Consider the following 17,495-nt stretch of genomic DNA (forward strand, 5'->3'; position numbering starts at 1 on the left):
TTTATTTATTTATTCAACAGAGATAGAGACAGCCAGCGAGAGAGGGAACACAAGCAGGGGGAGTGGGAGAGGAAGAAGCAGGCTCCCAGCGGAGGAGCCTGATGTGGGGCTCGATCCCACAACGCCGGGATCACGCCCTGAGCCGAAGGCAGACGCCCAACCGCTGTGCCACCCAGGCGCCCCATCCTTCCCTCATTTTTTAACCAATAAAGATTTAATGATGTAGGTAAGATTTACTAACACTTTTTTTAAAAAGTAGTCATCAAAACTAATTTATTAAATTTAAGGTTTTTCTTATAGATTCTTTCCTTACTTATTACCGTTTACCTTACCTGAGTATGTGGATACCACGATTTCATCATAGCCGTCTTTCCCTATACAACCACCCTGGATAGATGTGATGCTTTCAGACAACATCTAAAATAAATTTAAGATCAAGCACTTCATTAATAACTAAAAAGTTTACGTATTAAAATGAGCCATAAAACTTATTTTCCCATCTCCAGACATTCAACATACATTTACTGAATACTTACCATGTGGAAACATTGACATTGGAAGGCAAAAATCCTGCACAAATGGCAGAAAATTCCAGTGCTTTTAAATTTGGGGAAAGAAGATTAAAAATGACTCCTATATTTGTGTGTTGCACCTAGCCTCATTAGTCACCTAATGAGCATAAATCATTTATTTATATAAAGAAATTTTCTGCTTTTTGATTTTAAAGATTGATTTATTTGAGAGAGAGAGAAAGGGAGAATGTGTGCACAAGTGCTTGAGCAGGGGGTAGGGAGGACAGAGAGAGAGGGAGAGAGAAACTTAAGAAGACTCTCCTCTGAGCCCAGAGTCCGAGGTGGGGCTCAATTCCATGACCCTGAGATCATGACCTGAGAGGAAACCAAGAGTCGGACACTCAACCAACTGTGCCATCCAGGTGCCCCAAGAAAGAAGTTTTTTTAAAGAAATTACATAAGCAAAACTCCTAATATGTTTAGTCTATTATCTGAATTCCATATACCATCTCTCATGTGTTTTTTTCCAAATAGTTTCTTTTAATGGATAAAAAAGATGATAGCCTACATGAAACCTTTAGAGAATTTTTTATCCCCATATTATCTGTGTAATATACTTTCTCTATACATCAAAACATCTGTATTTGCTGATCTGCAGTTAAAGCTGGAACTGAGAGGTGGCACCAGCAGAGAAATTAGACAAAGAAATGTTCGCTGATACTGAGTTGTGGATTTTTATGGTTGTTTTTTAAAATAGCCTCAATGAATCCTGCCTGAGGCAGGATGAGAAACCATGGACTGGAGAACATCACTTCATGACAATGAAAGATTCCATTTACAGCACAATGATTCTCCAGTAACTCTGTACCTTAGGATAAGCAAGCCGAACTATACTTAAAATGTGTGAACTAAAATTACTCTTACCTAGTAATTCTTCTCATATAGTAAACTCTTGGGTGGCTAGAAGTGAAATTGCAACTTGTCTCTCTCTGCTTGAGGTTATTTTGATATTGTCCTAACAACATGAGTTTACTCCTAAAACATGATTATTCTGAAACAACACAGTCTTGTTTATGTTACCCAAACATATAAATGTCACTCCTGTATCTACTATGCATTATAGAAAGGCAAAATATTTAATACTTCAAATATATAATATTTAGAAACCAAATGAAGCAGTAATTTATTATTCAGCTAGAAGGCAATAGTCTATTATTCAAACACAAGTGGTCTAGAGAAGATTTTGATAACATCAAAGGTACAATATTCTAAGCCAAACACAAGATTTTAATATATTTGATTTAATAAAACTGAAACCATCATAGTCATATCTATAATTATTTGATGAATAAGCATATATAGTCTTTTTAAAAATGAACTGACCTGATCAAATCGTAGAACAGGTTCATTTGCATTGTCAAAACTGTACACTTCCACCAGTCCGTCATCTCTCCCAACAAGTAAATCCTTAACCCCATCACCCACAATGTCAAAGCTGTCAACACACAAAATCCCTTTAAAAAGATAATAGAGGTGACAAGTTATTAGTAAAACTAACATTATAGTCAAGTATATACAAAGAAAAGAATAAAAAAAATGTATGTAACAAATCAGAATGGGAAGACAAAACAACAAAAACCTTGAAGCATAATCAGGTGTCCTCTTTTCCATCTACATTTATCCATTTCTAAGACTTTAAATATAATCTAAATAGAAATGGCTCATAAATTTATATCTCCAGCTCTGGTCTCTCCCTAGAGCTCCAGACTCATATATTCCAAGTCTCTATTCAGCATTTTCTTTGAGACATACAGTTGCATCTCAAACTTTCCATGCCCCAATGAAAACTCTTCATTCCCCTTTATCACACACCCCTCAATGCTCCTTCCCCAATCTCTCCTCATCTCAGTAAGGTATCACCCCGTTTCTCAGGCCAAAATTCTAGGCTACATCTCTGATTCCTCTTTTTTTCTCACAGTCCAGATCAAATCGCTTAGCAAATCTTACCAGCCCTATCTTCAAAACACATACTGAAATTGTCTCCTTTCCATTTCCAACTACCATTATCTTAGCCCCGACCACTTATATATATCTCTAGTCTAGAGTAAAATAAATTATAACACCTATAACAACAATTTCCTAACAGATCTCTGTGCTTCCAATTTTGACCTGCTTCCCCCTCAAATCCATTCTCCCTGGTAGATTTTTTGTTTTGTTTTGGTAGATTAGATCATGTCATATACCCACTTACAATTCTCCAAAGACTTCCCACTGCACTTACATTAATATCCAAACCCTTTTCCAAGGCCCACAAGGACCTACATAATTTGGATCTATGCTACTTCCCTAACTTCTTTTCTTGCCATGCTAATGCATTTAGCCACACTGGTCTTTCCTCTGCTCCTCATATGAATCAAGTTTACCTTTGCCTCAAGTCCTGACTTTTTCCTCTTTCTATAGCATAATTTCCCCCAAATTTTTACATTACTAACTCCTTTTCTTATCAATCAGATCTCAGCTCAAATTTTACCCTTTATAAGATGCCTTCCATTGCCACCCAGTCTAAATATAGTCTTCCTCCTTCCACCCATCACTAATACATCACCCTCTGATATTTCTTGCAGATGACTGGATGAAGCTATCCTATTTATTCACTTGTTTATTCTCTGTCTCTCCTAACAAGTATTTGTTGAAGGAATAAATGAATATATGAATACAATTACTATACCTATAAATAGCCATCTCACTATCTTCTAAGTCAGATATAAATTCCCTCAGAGAAGTATCAATTTCCTAGAAAACAGAACTATTCCCTGACCCATTGGACGTTTTCCTTGCCTCCTATCAAATACTCTCAGATTCAAATTAATTTCCTACACCAAACAGTGAATAATGGATTTGAGCATAGAATGATGTTATGGATGGACATTAGCCCATAAAAGCCTATCTATCCTAAATTACTATTAGCTCTCTTAATTAATAATTTTGCCAAAGTATGACAGACCTGCTAAATAAACAGTAAGGTGACTCTGTGAACTGCTAAATCTACCATGTGCTATGAATAAATACAACAGAATGAACTATATAATTTAGGATATTTAATAATCAATGAAATTTCAGAATCTAAATTATATCAAAAACATACCTCCCCGCTTTTTCTCATTTCGAATTTCCCACTTGTGTATTGGTTTGGAGGTAGTGATCTGAATAAGCCCAAGTTTACCATCTGACGTTCCATACAAAAGGTCTTCCCCGGAATCACCTAGTTATAATTAAAGTCAACACGTTATATTTATCCCATGACTCGTAATATCTCTTTAAAACTGAAAATTTTTCATATACATTGATTTTCACATAAAAATCTCATTTAAAAAATATAAAAAGACAGAACACTTACTTTGGAAGGTTGGTCATATAGTCAGAGAATTTTATAAATATAAAAGATAAGACCCTTCCTCATCATCTAATTTTAAGATGAGGAAACTGAAAATTAAAGTTCAATAATTCATTACTGTTAGTTACTGGCAAGTTATCCGAAGACTACTGTCTCAATTCCAGCTCATGTTCTTTCTACAATTTCCCATTTTCACTTAATATACAGTTAAATGATTAAACCTGAAATATCTAGGCTTAACTAACATAAGGCACTCCCTTATTTGATTGTGATTACCGCCATTTCCGTTGTGTAGTGCTAAAACAGTAGGTGGGCCAGGCACTTCAGTTTCATACATCACATCAGATCCCTGAAGGAGAACAAATATTTCAAAACTGAAACACAATACAAATTTAAAATAATACAGGCACTCACAGATAACATCGATATTCATATAAAGAATTCTAGAATAAAACTGCCAGAAAAAGGTTGTGATTATTAATTTGCCTTTGTTAGCAATTTTGTATATGTTCATTCATTTAAAAATACATACAAAATGTAAAGATCAAGAAGAAATATATAAAATATTCTACACTTTAAATATTTTTCATTTTAAATACTTTGCCCAAAAACTTGATTGACACTGGTAAATTTTCCTATCAAAGCTTTCCAAGAGCAAGTTGTTTCTTTTTTCCAGTTTAACTTAGAGCACATTCAAACATTTAAACAGACCCAAGGTTACTTCCTAAGAAGAATGTTGGCTTTTCTTTCGGATATTTCCAAAACCTACTCCAGTGAGAGACCGAATGACCTGTTATTTAGATAAGAAAACAAATTATGTCCATTTATTTGTCTTTTTAAAAATTTTGACACTTGCAGTGTTTTCATTTAGTATACAGTATTTGTGAAGCTGTTAAAGAATGAGGTAGAAGTACTTATACTAATATGGGAAAAATATCTATGATAAATCAATCATTCAACAAAAAAAACCCCCAAATTATAGTAAATATGGAATGATAACATTTTTCTTAAAAAAATTAAATATATGTAGAACATATAAAAGTCATAGGCTTTATCTAAAATTACATTTGAAACTTCACAGGTATTAACTATATAAACATAAAAGAATATACAAAAAAAAACTTTAAAAAAAGGCTACCTCTGGGGCAACGGATTGTTTACAAATGGGGAGTCCACGGGGAGTAGGGATATGTGAAGGGCAGAGCAAAGGCTTCAAGTTTTAACTTCCCACAAATCCTTAGTGATTTTTTTATTTTTACAGTAAGCACATGGATCTCTTCTTGTTAAACAAAGCAGAATCCTCGAATCAGCCAGACCAATTCCTAATTGAATACTAGCCAGCACCTGTTAAAAGGCTTATTCAAACAACCGTATTTGGGAGCATAGGCTATGGAAGAAATTAATCATTCATGCTCCTAGAATGAACCTTGAACATTAACTTTGTTTTCCCATAGAAAAAAAATAAAACCTCATAGAACTACAGGACTTTTCCTTCTATTAAAGGACTGATATCAAGAAATGGCCATCTGGCTATGAAATTCTGAAGAGTGAGAAAGCCAGTGATGACACAGAATAAACGGCCAAATGTTTTGTTCAACAGCACTATCATCAGCCCAACTTTGTAACCCAAGTAATCCACCTGTTCTAGGATATTTACATTTAAACTTTATTTTATGGATCCTGATGTGTTTATGTATGTGTATCTTATTGGAAGCCACTTTTGAGAAGACATAGTTGTAACTCTTACTACTAATAACAATGCCTTATGCAGTTGTTTTAACCAATCATGGTTTTTAATAGAAATATAAGGACAATAAAATGATTTTTCTCTCTATCATTCATTTACTTATCCAACAAGTATTTACTGAGTACTTATTCTGGTCCACATACTGTCCTAAATGTGGAATAAACTCAAATGATACAATCCTGATCACAACTATTCCTTCTTTGTTAAAACTTAACACCCTCTCCCCAACCTAATTTTCTCCATTAATTTGGTTTTTGAGGGAGGGAAGAGTAATGGAGGAAGAAAGAAAAAAAAAGCTAGAAAGGGTTCTTTGTAACAAAGGCACTCCATTCTGACTGAACGAGCTCAGAAATTATGCATGGGGGCAGAAAAGCATCCTTTTTCCCATATATGCCTCTCTAAAAACTTGCCAAAGATCTCAATACATTTGCCTCAAGTTAAAAAAAATTAACTTCCAATTAAAAAGCATTTTTTCCAGATATAATTTTAAGTAGGACATTTAAAGTCATAGTAATAAGTAATTTATCTCAAGTATGCACTGTTCAGCAATACTCATTTACATAAATTATGAAAAACTATAAAATGCAAATAACAGAAACCTGTAAAACTCTGAGCACTCTGTCCTGGCAGGCCAATACTGGTGTAATACGAGGTAATCTTTCCACTGGAAGGCAGATGACGTCATTGATTTTGTCCCCAGAAAGGTAATAATGTTGGTCTTTGCAATCACAATAATGGTTATAGATGTAACTTGCACTGAGAAAGAGGTCTGAGCCAGATATATGCCTGAAAACATTAAAAATAATTTAAAATATTCATATTTTTAAAAAATAAGCATAGGAAATGCCTGAATTCTTTTGACATGAAAATAAAAGTTTATTTATTCAGTTTCTATCATTTTATCACAGACTTAAAGAATAGTTTTCCCCGCCATTTCCCCCACTTAATCTGTAGTCTTTTGATATAACACTGATTTTAAAAAGCTGAAAATAAGGATTTTAAGGCCTCAGGCATCTCAAAAATTAAGCTCAGAAGGGGCGCCTGGGTGGCTGAGTCGTTGAGCGTCTGCCTTCGGCTCAGGGCATGATCCTGGCATTCTGGGATCGAGCCCTGCATTGGGCTCCTTCACTGGGAGCCTGCTTCTTCCTCTCCCACTCCCTCTGCTTGTGTTCCCTCTCTCGCTGGCTGTCTCTATCTCTGTCAAATAAATAAATAAATAAAATCTTTAAAAAAAAAAATTAAGCTCAGAAAAACTGAAAACAAGACAATGAATGTCAAAAAGTAACTTTTTCTGAATGCTCACTATGTGCCAAGCACTGTCCTAACAGATTTACATGTATTACACGTATTAGCTTAATCCTCATAATTCTTAAACTAGGGACCATTATTATCCCTTTTTACAAAGAACAATAAAATGTTAAGTAACTTGCCTAATGGCACACAACTAGTAATGGAATGGATTGCAGCTCAGGTAGCTTTTAGCTCTAAAGTTAGCTTTCTTACTACTACACTGAATTGTCTGGAGAAGCCTATTGGAAGCAAATCTACTTCAAATGATAAACAGTGGGAAAAAATGATTTCATTAGGATTTTATCTTGAAAAAAGAAATGAAAACAAGTTCATTTCAAATTATATAGAACAAAATTTAGGCAATAATCATAACAATGTTCTAATTCTTATATTGAATCCAGTTTTCACTGGGAGAGCTGAAATTTGACAAAAATCATTGACTAGTGTATTATCTTTCACTTCTAGATTGCTATAACCATGTAATCATAAAGAATGTAATTTTATCTGAAGGTTTCATCTATTTCTCCACTGCTCTAAAGTCTAGTTAACAAGTTTTGGTACTAAAATTATTCCCTTTGCTATGATGATCTTCATTAATTTTCTCTTCTTTGATTATTGCTTAAGTGGCCTCACTTTGTGGCTCTGCATATGATTTCAGTAGTCCTCTTAATATCATTTTTACCAATCTAATGAAATTCTAACTTTTTCAAGACTTTAAGTTTCATCTTGAAATCCATCTGCACTACAATTGCAATTATATTGCAATTACACATTTTCCAAAGATTTACTTGCAATCACTATTGTTGACAAGAGTGGAGACAGATGGAAGCATTAAGCAGAGAAGGATGCGTGAACGGTAAACAACTTTTTAAGTACTCAGTTTCTTATTGAATATTTTCAAGTTATAACCTTGCTTTCCTGTGCACCCTTATAAATCTGGGGATTCAGACAATAAATTTTTAAAAATTGAGTAAAGATCTTCTCCATCTCACCTCTGCCACTCCAGCAAACTAGCAAAAGAGACTATTGGTTGGGAAACTCCTGATCTTCCTCAAACCTCTGTCCACACACCTTTCTGAATGTGGAGTTATGCAAATTATTAATTGATTACTTTCATTTTAGTATTTCACAATTATCATTGGCCATTTCAAAAATGCTACATTCTTGTTAAACCACTGAACTCATTCCAACTTGCCATGGTTTAATTTTTATCTAATCTCACCAAGGCAGAGTTTTAGAGCCTGGACATCAGGACATGTGATGTGCATTACACAGAATTATGCAGGACAGCTGTGTATCACACAGAACTCTGGACTGAATTAGTAGTTTTCAAACCAAGGTCTGGTTATTTAGACAACCTGGCTGCATCAGTCAAATGAAGAACTTTTTTCTTTTCACCCATTCCTAATAATTCTGATTCTTCAGGTACAAGTAGGACGAGAAATCTACTCTTTTAAGCTTCCAAGGGATTCTAAGTAGTAGGTCTGAGGACAGTGGATTAGATAAACTTTAAAACCTTTTCCAGTCCCCCATTATTAAAAAAACTAAAATTTTACTCACAAAATCTCACGAATCAGGAAGTCATTGAGGGAGTTATTTTTTTACTCAGGGTCTTACTTGATTTACCTGAAATTATAGCCTATTGGTAGTTACCAACGTTGACAGCCAGCTTTTTAACAAACGATGCTACTTCACAACCAAAATGACCAGAGACAGCAAAGGAACAGAAACCTAAATATCTCTAGATTTATTTTTTTCTTTTATACCTTGATCATGAATCAACTGGACCATTTAGTCAAAAAATGAATGAATAAATATTATAAGGATCTTAAAAAGAAAACATTTCAACAACCAACTGATTTTGTACTGATTCCATGTTAATTAATTTCTGACTAATAAAGTACCTTTAGTCAATTTTATTTCTCAGGAAACCTATTAAGATATGATATTCAATCTGATGTTTGTCACCTATCCAAAATATTATAAATGGATATGTAAAAATAAAAAAAGGATAAACATACATGGCTTTAATGCTTTCGGTGAGGTTGGTTTCAAAAGAGAGGAACTGTTTTCCTCTTTTTGTGAAGCCTCTAATCTCAGATCCTGCAGCAATAAAAATTTTCTCCTGGGGTGTGTTAAGAACCCCTCCTAGCTCCAATCTTGCAATTTTCTGCCCTGGTAAAGTCTTGAACACTGCCTGAAAAAATCATCGGGGAAAAAATTAAGTACACAAACTTACTGTAAGCATTTTCCTTTACTGTAAAAAAATGCTGTGATTTCAAACACACAAAACACTATAGTTCCACTATAGAAACATCTTTAGATATGAATGTATTTACTTCAGTGAGTCTTCAAGGTTTTTGGCTACATATCTTCCAAATCTGGAATATTTACTGCCACACATATTTCAGCCACATCATTAAAATCTAAACTTCTGCATCTCAAAGTACAGTTCATTAAGCAGTGGCATCAGTATGATTAACCTTATTAAAAATGCGGAATCTCAGGCTCAACCCCAACTCTACTGAATGAGAACCTGCATTTTAACAAGATTCCCTCACTGGCTCCAATGGTCATATTTTTGCATTTTAATATTTTTAAAACAAATCCCTCCTGTTTCCTTTATATTTTTTATGAATTTAGTACTATAAATAAAAGGCTGTAGAATTTACTGAAAACCCAAATGTAAAACTTAATATCTAATTGGATACAACATGTATATCATTAATTTTTTCCTGGTTATTTTCCATTTTATTACCGGCACCAGTTTCTTTCCCTCCCCTCAATGACTTTACACAGAGAATAAAGTATCTTGGAGGATATATGAATAATGGAAGCACTGGGCTTCTGACAGTTTTTACCTATTCATCTTTTTATAAACTCTTCGTAATGTACAGTGAATATAACTATTCATAGCTCAGACCTATTGCTTGTAAACTATGATCTGTGAATATGATGATGTACTAATCACATCCTTGATTAGCTTATTACATTAAGTGGCAGAGGTGATGGGACAGTCACTTCATGTTACATTATGTTACATAAGACTCCACCTTAGCTGGCTGGACAGATTTTCCTGCTGGCCTAAAGAAGTAGGTCACCATGTTAGGAGTGGGCCTGTGAGAGGACCACAAGGCAAGGAACTGTGGGGACCTCAAGATGATGAGAGCAGGTCCTTGTGTACAGACAGCAATAAAGTGGGGACCTCAGTCCTACAACAGCAAGAATCTGAATCTTGTCATGTGAGCTTGGAATAGGACCCCAGTTCCAGAAAGGAATAGAGCCTAGTACTGCAGCCATGTGAGACACTGAGCTCAGACTCCTGACCCACAGAAACTGTGAGATAATAAATGTGCATTGTTTTAAACCCTGAAGTTTGAAGCAATCTGTTCTACAGCTAGCTAGCACATGACTCGTGTGTGCCTGTAGCCTCATACTCCATATAACTATTTCCCTCACAACCCATTTTTCATGGCTTTTAGGGCAATTTTAACCTAAGAGTATTCAATAAGTAGTATGTTTCTCTTTTAGAAAATCAGTTTTTTCCTCCTTAAGAAAAAAAAAAGCTATACATACCACTGCTTCTCCTTTTTTCATGCCAAAGCACATCACTACCCCATTGTGATCTCCAATAACCACCTACAATAGATTGAAGAGAATCTAAAATTACTATTATTATGCCCTATTAGCTTATATGGGGGAAACAAGATTCTCAATATACATTATAATTTTATTTTTTTCCTTTTTTTTTTAAGATTTTATTTATTTATTAGAGAGCGAGAACACAAGCAGGGGGAGCAGCAGGCAGGGGGAGAGGGAGAAGCCAGCTCCCCACTAAGCAAGGAGCCCGATGTCGGGCTCGATCCCAGGACCCTGGGATCATAACCTGAGCCGAAGGCAGATGCCCAAACGATTGAGCCACCCAGGCACCCCTATAAAGTATGCCTTTAAAAGTAGAGATCAGAAAATCTAGAAAAGTACCCCCCCACAAAATAATACTCCAAGGAATTATACGAAAAGGGCAAAGAGGAGGTATGGAGAGTCATTATGCAAGTAGTTGGCCATATATTTTGTTCCTATAATGTAACAGAACAAGATAACAGAGATAGAAATGACAGGGAGGTAATTTTTTTTTCTCAACTGGAGCATATGAACATGTTAAGATTAACTTTCAAAACAGATTATCAATTAAGGTTGTGACCGACCTCTTTGATATTTTTAAAACCTTTGTAATAGAAAAATCTTAACATATACAAAAGTAGACAGAATGTTATAATGATTTCCCATGTATCCATCACTCAGCTTCAACAATTATCAACATGTAACCAGTGGATTATTTTGAAATAAATGCAAAGGGAGATTTCAACACTTCTTTCTCAGGAATTGATAATCAAGCAGATAAAAGATAAGGATATAGATTAGAAAAACAATTACCTTTGATCTAATATATAGGCACATATGTATACACACATGTACATATATGTAGGGTGTGTGTGTTGTGTATGCACATGTATAAATAAGTAATCATTCGTCCTAAGAATTAAATTATAAATGTTCTTTTCAAGCACACAGGAACATTAGAATATTGACCATGTATTAGGACATAAATAAAATAAGTCTCAAATATCAAAACCTTGATGTTGCAGAGCATATTTTTAGGCCCCTGATTCTTTTTTTTTAAATTATTTTTAAAGATTTTATTTATTTGAGAGAGAGAGAAAACATGAGAGAGAGATCTCGAGGAGGGTGGAAGGGCAAAGGGAGAAGGCAGACTCCCCGCTGAGCAGGGAACCCGATGTGGGGCTCGATCCCAGGACCCCAGAACCACGAGCCAAAGGCAGAGACGTCTGTCCAACCAGCTGAGCCACCCAAGTGCCCCTTTCTTAAAATTTTTTTAAAGATTTTATTTATTCATTCATGAGAGACAGAGAGAGAGGCAGAGGCAGAGGCAGAGGGAGAAGCAGGCTCCCTGCCATGGGACTCGATCCAAGGACCCCAGGATCATGACCTGAACTGAAGGCAGACGCTTAACTGACTGAGCCACCTAGGTACCCGAGGCCCGTGATTCTTAATTTTGTGGTAGGGGGATCACAAACCCTATTGTGCATTTGATAAAAGCTATGGACTTTCTCCTCAGAACAATGAATATCCACAAATAATTATGCACACATTTTCAGGAGATATATAGATCTTTGGTACTGGCAGATTTCTATTCAGATGAAAAAATACATAAGAACAGTTAAGGTTTTGAGTTTTTTAACGCTACAATACTCGAATAATTTGTAAAAACAATAATCTATTACAGGGATTCACAAAGTGTGATTTCTAGACTCCTGGGGTCAACAAGAACTTTTCAGGGAATCTGCCAAGTGAAAACTATTTTTCTCAGTAAGTCTTTATTTTCCTTTTTCACTAGGTTGATATTTACAGTGATGGTACAAAAGCAATTGTGGATAAAATTGCTAGTGTCTGGCAAGAATCAAAACAATGACAACAAACCACACCAGTGGTCACTGTAATCTTCCTCAAAACTTGAGAGTAAAGAAAAAAAATCCAACTTCATGTAAGAATGTTCTTGATGGGGGCGCCTGCGTGGCGCAGTCGTTAAGCGTCTGCCTTCGGCTCAGGGCGTGATCCTGGCGTTCCAGGATCGAGCCCCACATCAGGCTCCTCCACTAGGAGCCTGCTTCTTCCTCTCCCACTCCCCCTGCTTGTGTTCCCTCTCTCACTGGCTGTCTCTCTCTGTCTAATAAATAAATAAATAAATAAATAAATAAATAAATAATTTTTTTTTAAAAGAATATTCTTGATGAAGCAATACAAATGATTAATCTGTTAAATTTTGGCCCTTAAGTCATGTCTTTTTAGTATTAGTGTGAGAACATAGAAAATATGCATAAAATTGGGGCACCTGGGTGGTGCAGTTGGTTGAGCATCAGACTCTTGGTTTAGGCTCAGGTCATGGTCTCAGGGTCCTGAGATCTAGCCCCAAGTTGAACTGGCACTCAGTGTGGAGTCTGGTTAAGACACTGTCTGCAGCCTGCTCTCTAAAATACATGGATGGATCTTTTTAAAAAAAAAAGAAAAGAAAATACGCATAAAACACTTTTGCTGCAAACCAAAAAGCACTTATATAATTGTTTCAGTCACAAGCTGAACTACTCAATGTTTTCAAGAAACGCAGTTTTTTTAAAAGATTTATTTTATTTTAGATACAGAGAGAGAGAACCAGTGGCAGGGAGGTGAGGGGGGGCAGAGGGAAAGGGAGAAGAAAGCAGACTCCATCCTGAGCACTGAGTTGGACATGGGCTTGATCTCATAACCCTGAGATCAGACCTGAGCTGAAACCAAGAGTTAGAGCTTAACCGACTGCACCACCTAGGCACCCCAAGAAACACAATTTTAAGAATGAAAGAACAACTGGCAACCATTAACAATGGTTAATAACAAATTGCTATTAACACTTGGGTATTTGTAGACTTTTTTTTTTTTAACTGAAGGAAGCGAGCTTGTCATTTTAAAGGAAAATAATTGAGAGTGTTTGCTCCCAATGATAAAATTTGAGCTTTCAAGTGAAAATAAGTACTCTGGAAGACTTGTATCTGACACTGGGAGGTTGACAGCTATTCCATATTAAACAACTTTTCTGATGAAATCTGTAGTGATATCATCAAATATGATTTGTTTGATATTCTACAATAACATTTGGAACAATCAACATTTGAACATTCAGTCTTTTTTTTTTTTTTTTTAAGATTTTATTTATTTATTTGACAAAGAGAGAGCGAGCCAGCAAGAGAGGAAACACAAGCAGGGGGAGTGGGAGAGGAAGAAGCAGGCTCCCAGCGGAGGAGCCTGATGTGGGGCTCAATCCCAGAACGCCAGGATCATGCCCTGAGCTGAAGGCAGACGCTTAACGACTGCGCTACCCAGGCGCCCCTGAACATCCAGTCTCTGGGAATCTATATAACTCAACGAACTAATAGTCTCAAATGACCATTACAAGATCCTATAAAACCATGCATGCGTCAAAGATCCATGCAAAGTACAAATGGTTTTTAATGTACCAAAATATGAAAAGGTAATCAATATGGTCTCATATTCCACATTGCAACTAGTATTTAAGAAACTACTATTTGTCAAGTATATGTGTCATATCATATGAAGAGCCATAATTATCTGGAAAATCTATTTAAATAACTCCTATCTTCAACTGTGTGTCTGTGTGAGCTAGATTTTCTTTGTATACTTCAACCAAAATAATATATCACAACAGACTGTAGGAAACCAACATGAGAAGCCAAGTGCCTTTGTCTGTGCCAGACTAAAGAATTTGCAAAAGCGTAATACAAGGCCACTGTTCTCACTAAATTCTGTGTTTGAAATTCAGTTTTTGAAAACACGGTTATTTTTCATTAAAATGTTATTTATGTAAGTGCAATGTGTTTATTATTTAAAAAAATAAAATTAATATTTTAGACATTTCTCAGTTTTAATCTTAATATAATAATATTGATAGATATAACCCAAATAAACACAAGTTCTTTGGGATCCTATATAATTTCAGAGTGTAAAAGGGTGCTGAGACCAAAAAGAATTTGAGAAGTTCTGATCTAGTAGACCAAATACAATAAATGACAATCAGAAATCTGTTGATTTATCTTAATGAAATATTGTTACATCAGGATAGTGTATTAATTTTGTAGCTATTAAAATATCCTACTAGTCTACTAAGAAATTATAATTGGCTTATTGAAATCATAAGATCACTATTTCTATAAAAATAATTAATATTAGTTAAATAGAACGTTCAATATCAAAATACTTAATTACTCTTTTTTTTTAAGGAGTTCATTTTTATTTATGAGAAAGAGAGAGTGGCGCTGGGGGGGAAGCAGAGAGAGCGGGACAAGCAGATTCCCCAATGAACATGGAGCCCAATGCCGGGCTCAATCTCAGGACCCTGAGATCACGACCTGAGCCAAAACTAAGAGTTGGACACTTAACTGACTGAGCCACCAAGGCACCTAATACTTAATCACTCTTAAAAATACAATAAGGTTTTAAAAGAATTTTCTCTGTATCTTATGGTGCTTCATGTTTCTTTTTCATATACATAATCTGGTACACACAAGTACACACTGAGTAAATTATTAACAGGAAAATGGAATATGTTTTTCAACAAGTTTGCTTATCCATTACAGATTGTACATAAAAATTATAACGTCCAAGAAAATTACTGCCTATAAAATGTCCCTTGGTATTCCAACCTCTGTTCAAATTAAGAGAAATTTATTTACATTTTAACATTAGTATTTTAAAAGAGTAACTTACCAATAAAGAAATATAAAGCTCTCTGTCGGAGTTAAAGAGATAGGGAGAAACCAGTATCTCTACAGTACCTTTTGTGTAGCTCTATGTCTTGAGGCAGGAAGTAGCTTCATAGTCTTCGGAGAGGTCACTCCCACCTATGGAAACACACGAGTCACCTAATGAATGTTTTCTGATACACTAAATTGAAATGATTACATCAGAGATTAAAAGGACTAGCAGTTCAGATCATAGTGAGACTTATTTTTTATTGCAGTTACTGATATGAAATAATTATGATCAATGATGAACTTATTTTCTAATGAAATATGCCACAAAAGTCAAAATATAGGACACCCCAAAATACTAAAATTTATGCTATAAAATTGTCAAGCCAAAAATAATGCGACATTAGTGGCAAAATACCTTTTTTTAAAAAAAAGATTTTATTTATTTATTTGCCAGAAAGAGAGAGAGAGTGTGAGCACAAGCAGGGGGAGTGGCAGGCAGAGGGAGAAGCAAGCTACCCACTGAGCAAGGAGCCAGATGCAGGACTGGATCCCAGGACACTGGGATCATACCTGAGCCAAAGACAGATGCTTAACTGACTGAACCACCCAGGTGTCCCTAGTGTCAAAATACTTTACAAACAAATATTTCTAAAAGACTTCATAAAAAACTTCATACATACAATTGTCATACAGTTGCTAAAGAGTTTTTGTAAAGTGATTAAAAATCTTTGGAAATAGATTACAATTATTAAAAATGCAACATAGAAGATTTTTGCTAAAATACCAAACATGCTGATGGCAATGACATCCAATCGATGATGATTATTTTACAAAAGGTATGGAAAATGAAAACAGCATGGCCTGTTCAGCAGGGAACTATCACTAGTGGTGCATGGTTAGGATAGGAGGTGGGGCAGAGGGGACCAATGGGGGAGAAGTTGGAAAAAATAACATCATGTAAAGTTTACAGATAATGTAGAACTACAATTTTATTCCATATTCTAAGGAGTAGTATTAAAATTTAAAGTAATCTGTTTGGATTTGCATTTGTGAAACATCATTCCAACAAGTGATGTGAAGGATGGCTTGGAGGGAGGTGAAACTGGAGGCTAGGAGCCCAGTCAAGAGAATGAGAACCTGAACTGGGGGTAATGGAGATGGCGAAAATGGGACAGAGTTAAGAGATATTTAGGAGACAAAAGCAGTAGCAAAATGTGGTGACCAGTTCAATATGGAAGATATTAAGAGGGAAAGTACCTAGCATAACTTCCAGGTAAACTGACGGGGCAAACTTTTGTACCATTAGCCAAAATATGATTACTGAAAAAGGAGATGATAAAGAGGGGCAGAATGTCTAGAGCTTAAATAATGAGAGGCAGGATGGTGTAACAGAGAACACCAGCTCTGGAGTCAGAGCCTTTGTTTCAAAGAGGAGCTCCTTTTTCGCTGTTGAGCAAATTGCTTTATCTGAGCTCCGGGATCCCCATGTGTAACGTTACCTACTTCGAGAATTTTTATGAACATTAAATAGCAATGTATGTTAAGCTCTTAGAATAAACTGCATGCACAGTAAGCAGTTGTCGTCGCTTTTATGATGATCTGGCTGATGAGGTCCAGCTCACAGTACGAAGTGTCTGGAGCTCCGGAGAAGGGGCTAGGTAGAGATGGAGATTCGGGAGTTAGGGGCCAACAGGTAGCTGCAGCCTGGGAGGAGAAAGGGTTCCGGGTAGTTATCCGGCATCATGTCAGTCTTTCTAGGCGTCTTTAGGACCAGGCAGGCGCCAGCAACGCGGTAGCGTGGGCCGCTTCTTTCTAAGTCCCGACGGACCCTCAAGGACAAGCAGGAGTTGCCCATGACCGGGACTACACTAGCGCAGCACCCACCCCCGCAGAACTTCGCCGCCGCAGCCGCTCCGGGCGACCCGACAGACTTCAGTGGAAGGACAAAATCCTCTCAGGGAGGGGGCTCAACCCCGCGTGGCTCCCGCTTTATCGCCTCGGGTTTACCTGTAAATAATCCGCTCGGTTTAAATTTAGATCCATGACGGTGGCACCAACGCGCTGCTCAGCGCCGGGCCGGCACAGGAGTGACAGAGGCCGCCAGGCCCCACGCCTCTGAGGGGGTACCGCTCGCGTCCCCTCGAAAGAACAACCCCAGCAACCTCAGCAACCTCAGCAGGGGATGCAAAGCCTAGGCGACAGGGTAGTGGCGTCCGCGTGACGTCAATACG

General features: G+C 36.4%; 1 protein-coding gene across 1 annotated transcript in view; it reads right to left on the reverse strand.

The window, feature by feature from the left end:
• Positions 1 to 17,458, reverse strand: part of BBS7 (Bardet-Biedl syndrome 7) — a 39,951-nt gene extending 22,493 nt beyond the window's left edge. The window contains exons 1-9 of the mRNA XM_040626285.1: positions 17,272 to 17,458; positions 15,346 to 15,411; positions 10,520 to 10,582; positions 8,965 to 9,140; positions 6,253 to 6,439; positions 4,183 to 4,255; positions 3,658 to 3,774; positions 1,896 to 2,026; positions 333 to 417 (exon numbers count right to left, since the gene is read on the reverse strand). Of these exons, the coding sequence (XP_040482219.1) occupies positions 333 to 417; positions 1,896 to 2,026; positions 3,658 to 3,774; positions 4,183 to 4,255; positions 6,253 to 6,439; positions 8,965 to 9,140; positions 10,520 to 10,582; positions 15,346 to 15,411; positions 17,272 to 17,307 (934 nt within the window). The 5' untranslated portion in view covers positions 17,308 to 17,458. The remainder of the gene's footprint in view (positions 1 to 332; positions 418 to 1,895; positions 2,027 to 3,657; positions 3,775 to 4,182; positions 4,256 to 6,252; positions 6,440 to 8,964; positions 9,141 to 10,519; positions 10,583 to 15,345; positions 15,412 to 17,271) is intronic.
• Positions 17,459 to 17,495: the final 37 nt, after the last annotated feature.

Source organism: Ursus maritimus, unplaced genomic scaffold (genome assembly GCF_017311325.1).
Source record: "Ursus maritimus isolate PB19 unplaced genomic scaffold, ASM1731132v1 scaffold_11, whole genome shotgun sequence".
Lineage (NCBI taxonomy): Eukaryota > Metazoa > Chordata > Mammalia > Carnivora > Ursidae > Ursus > Ursus maritimus.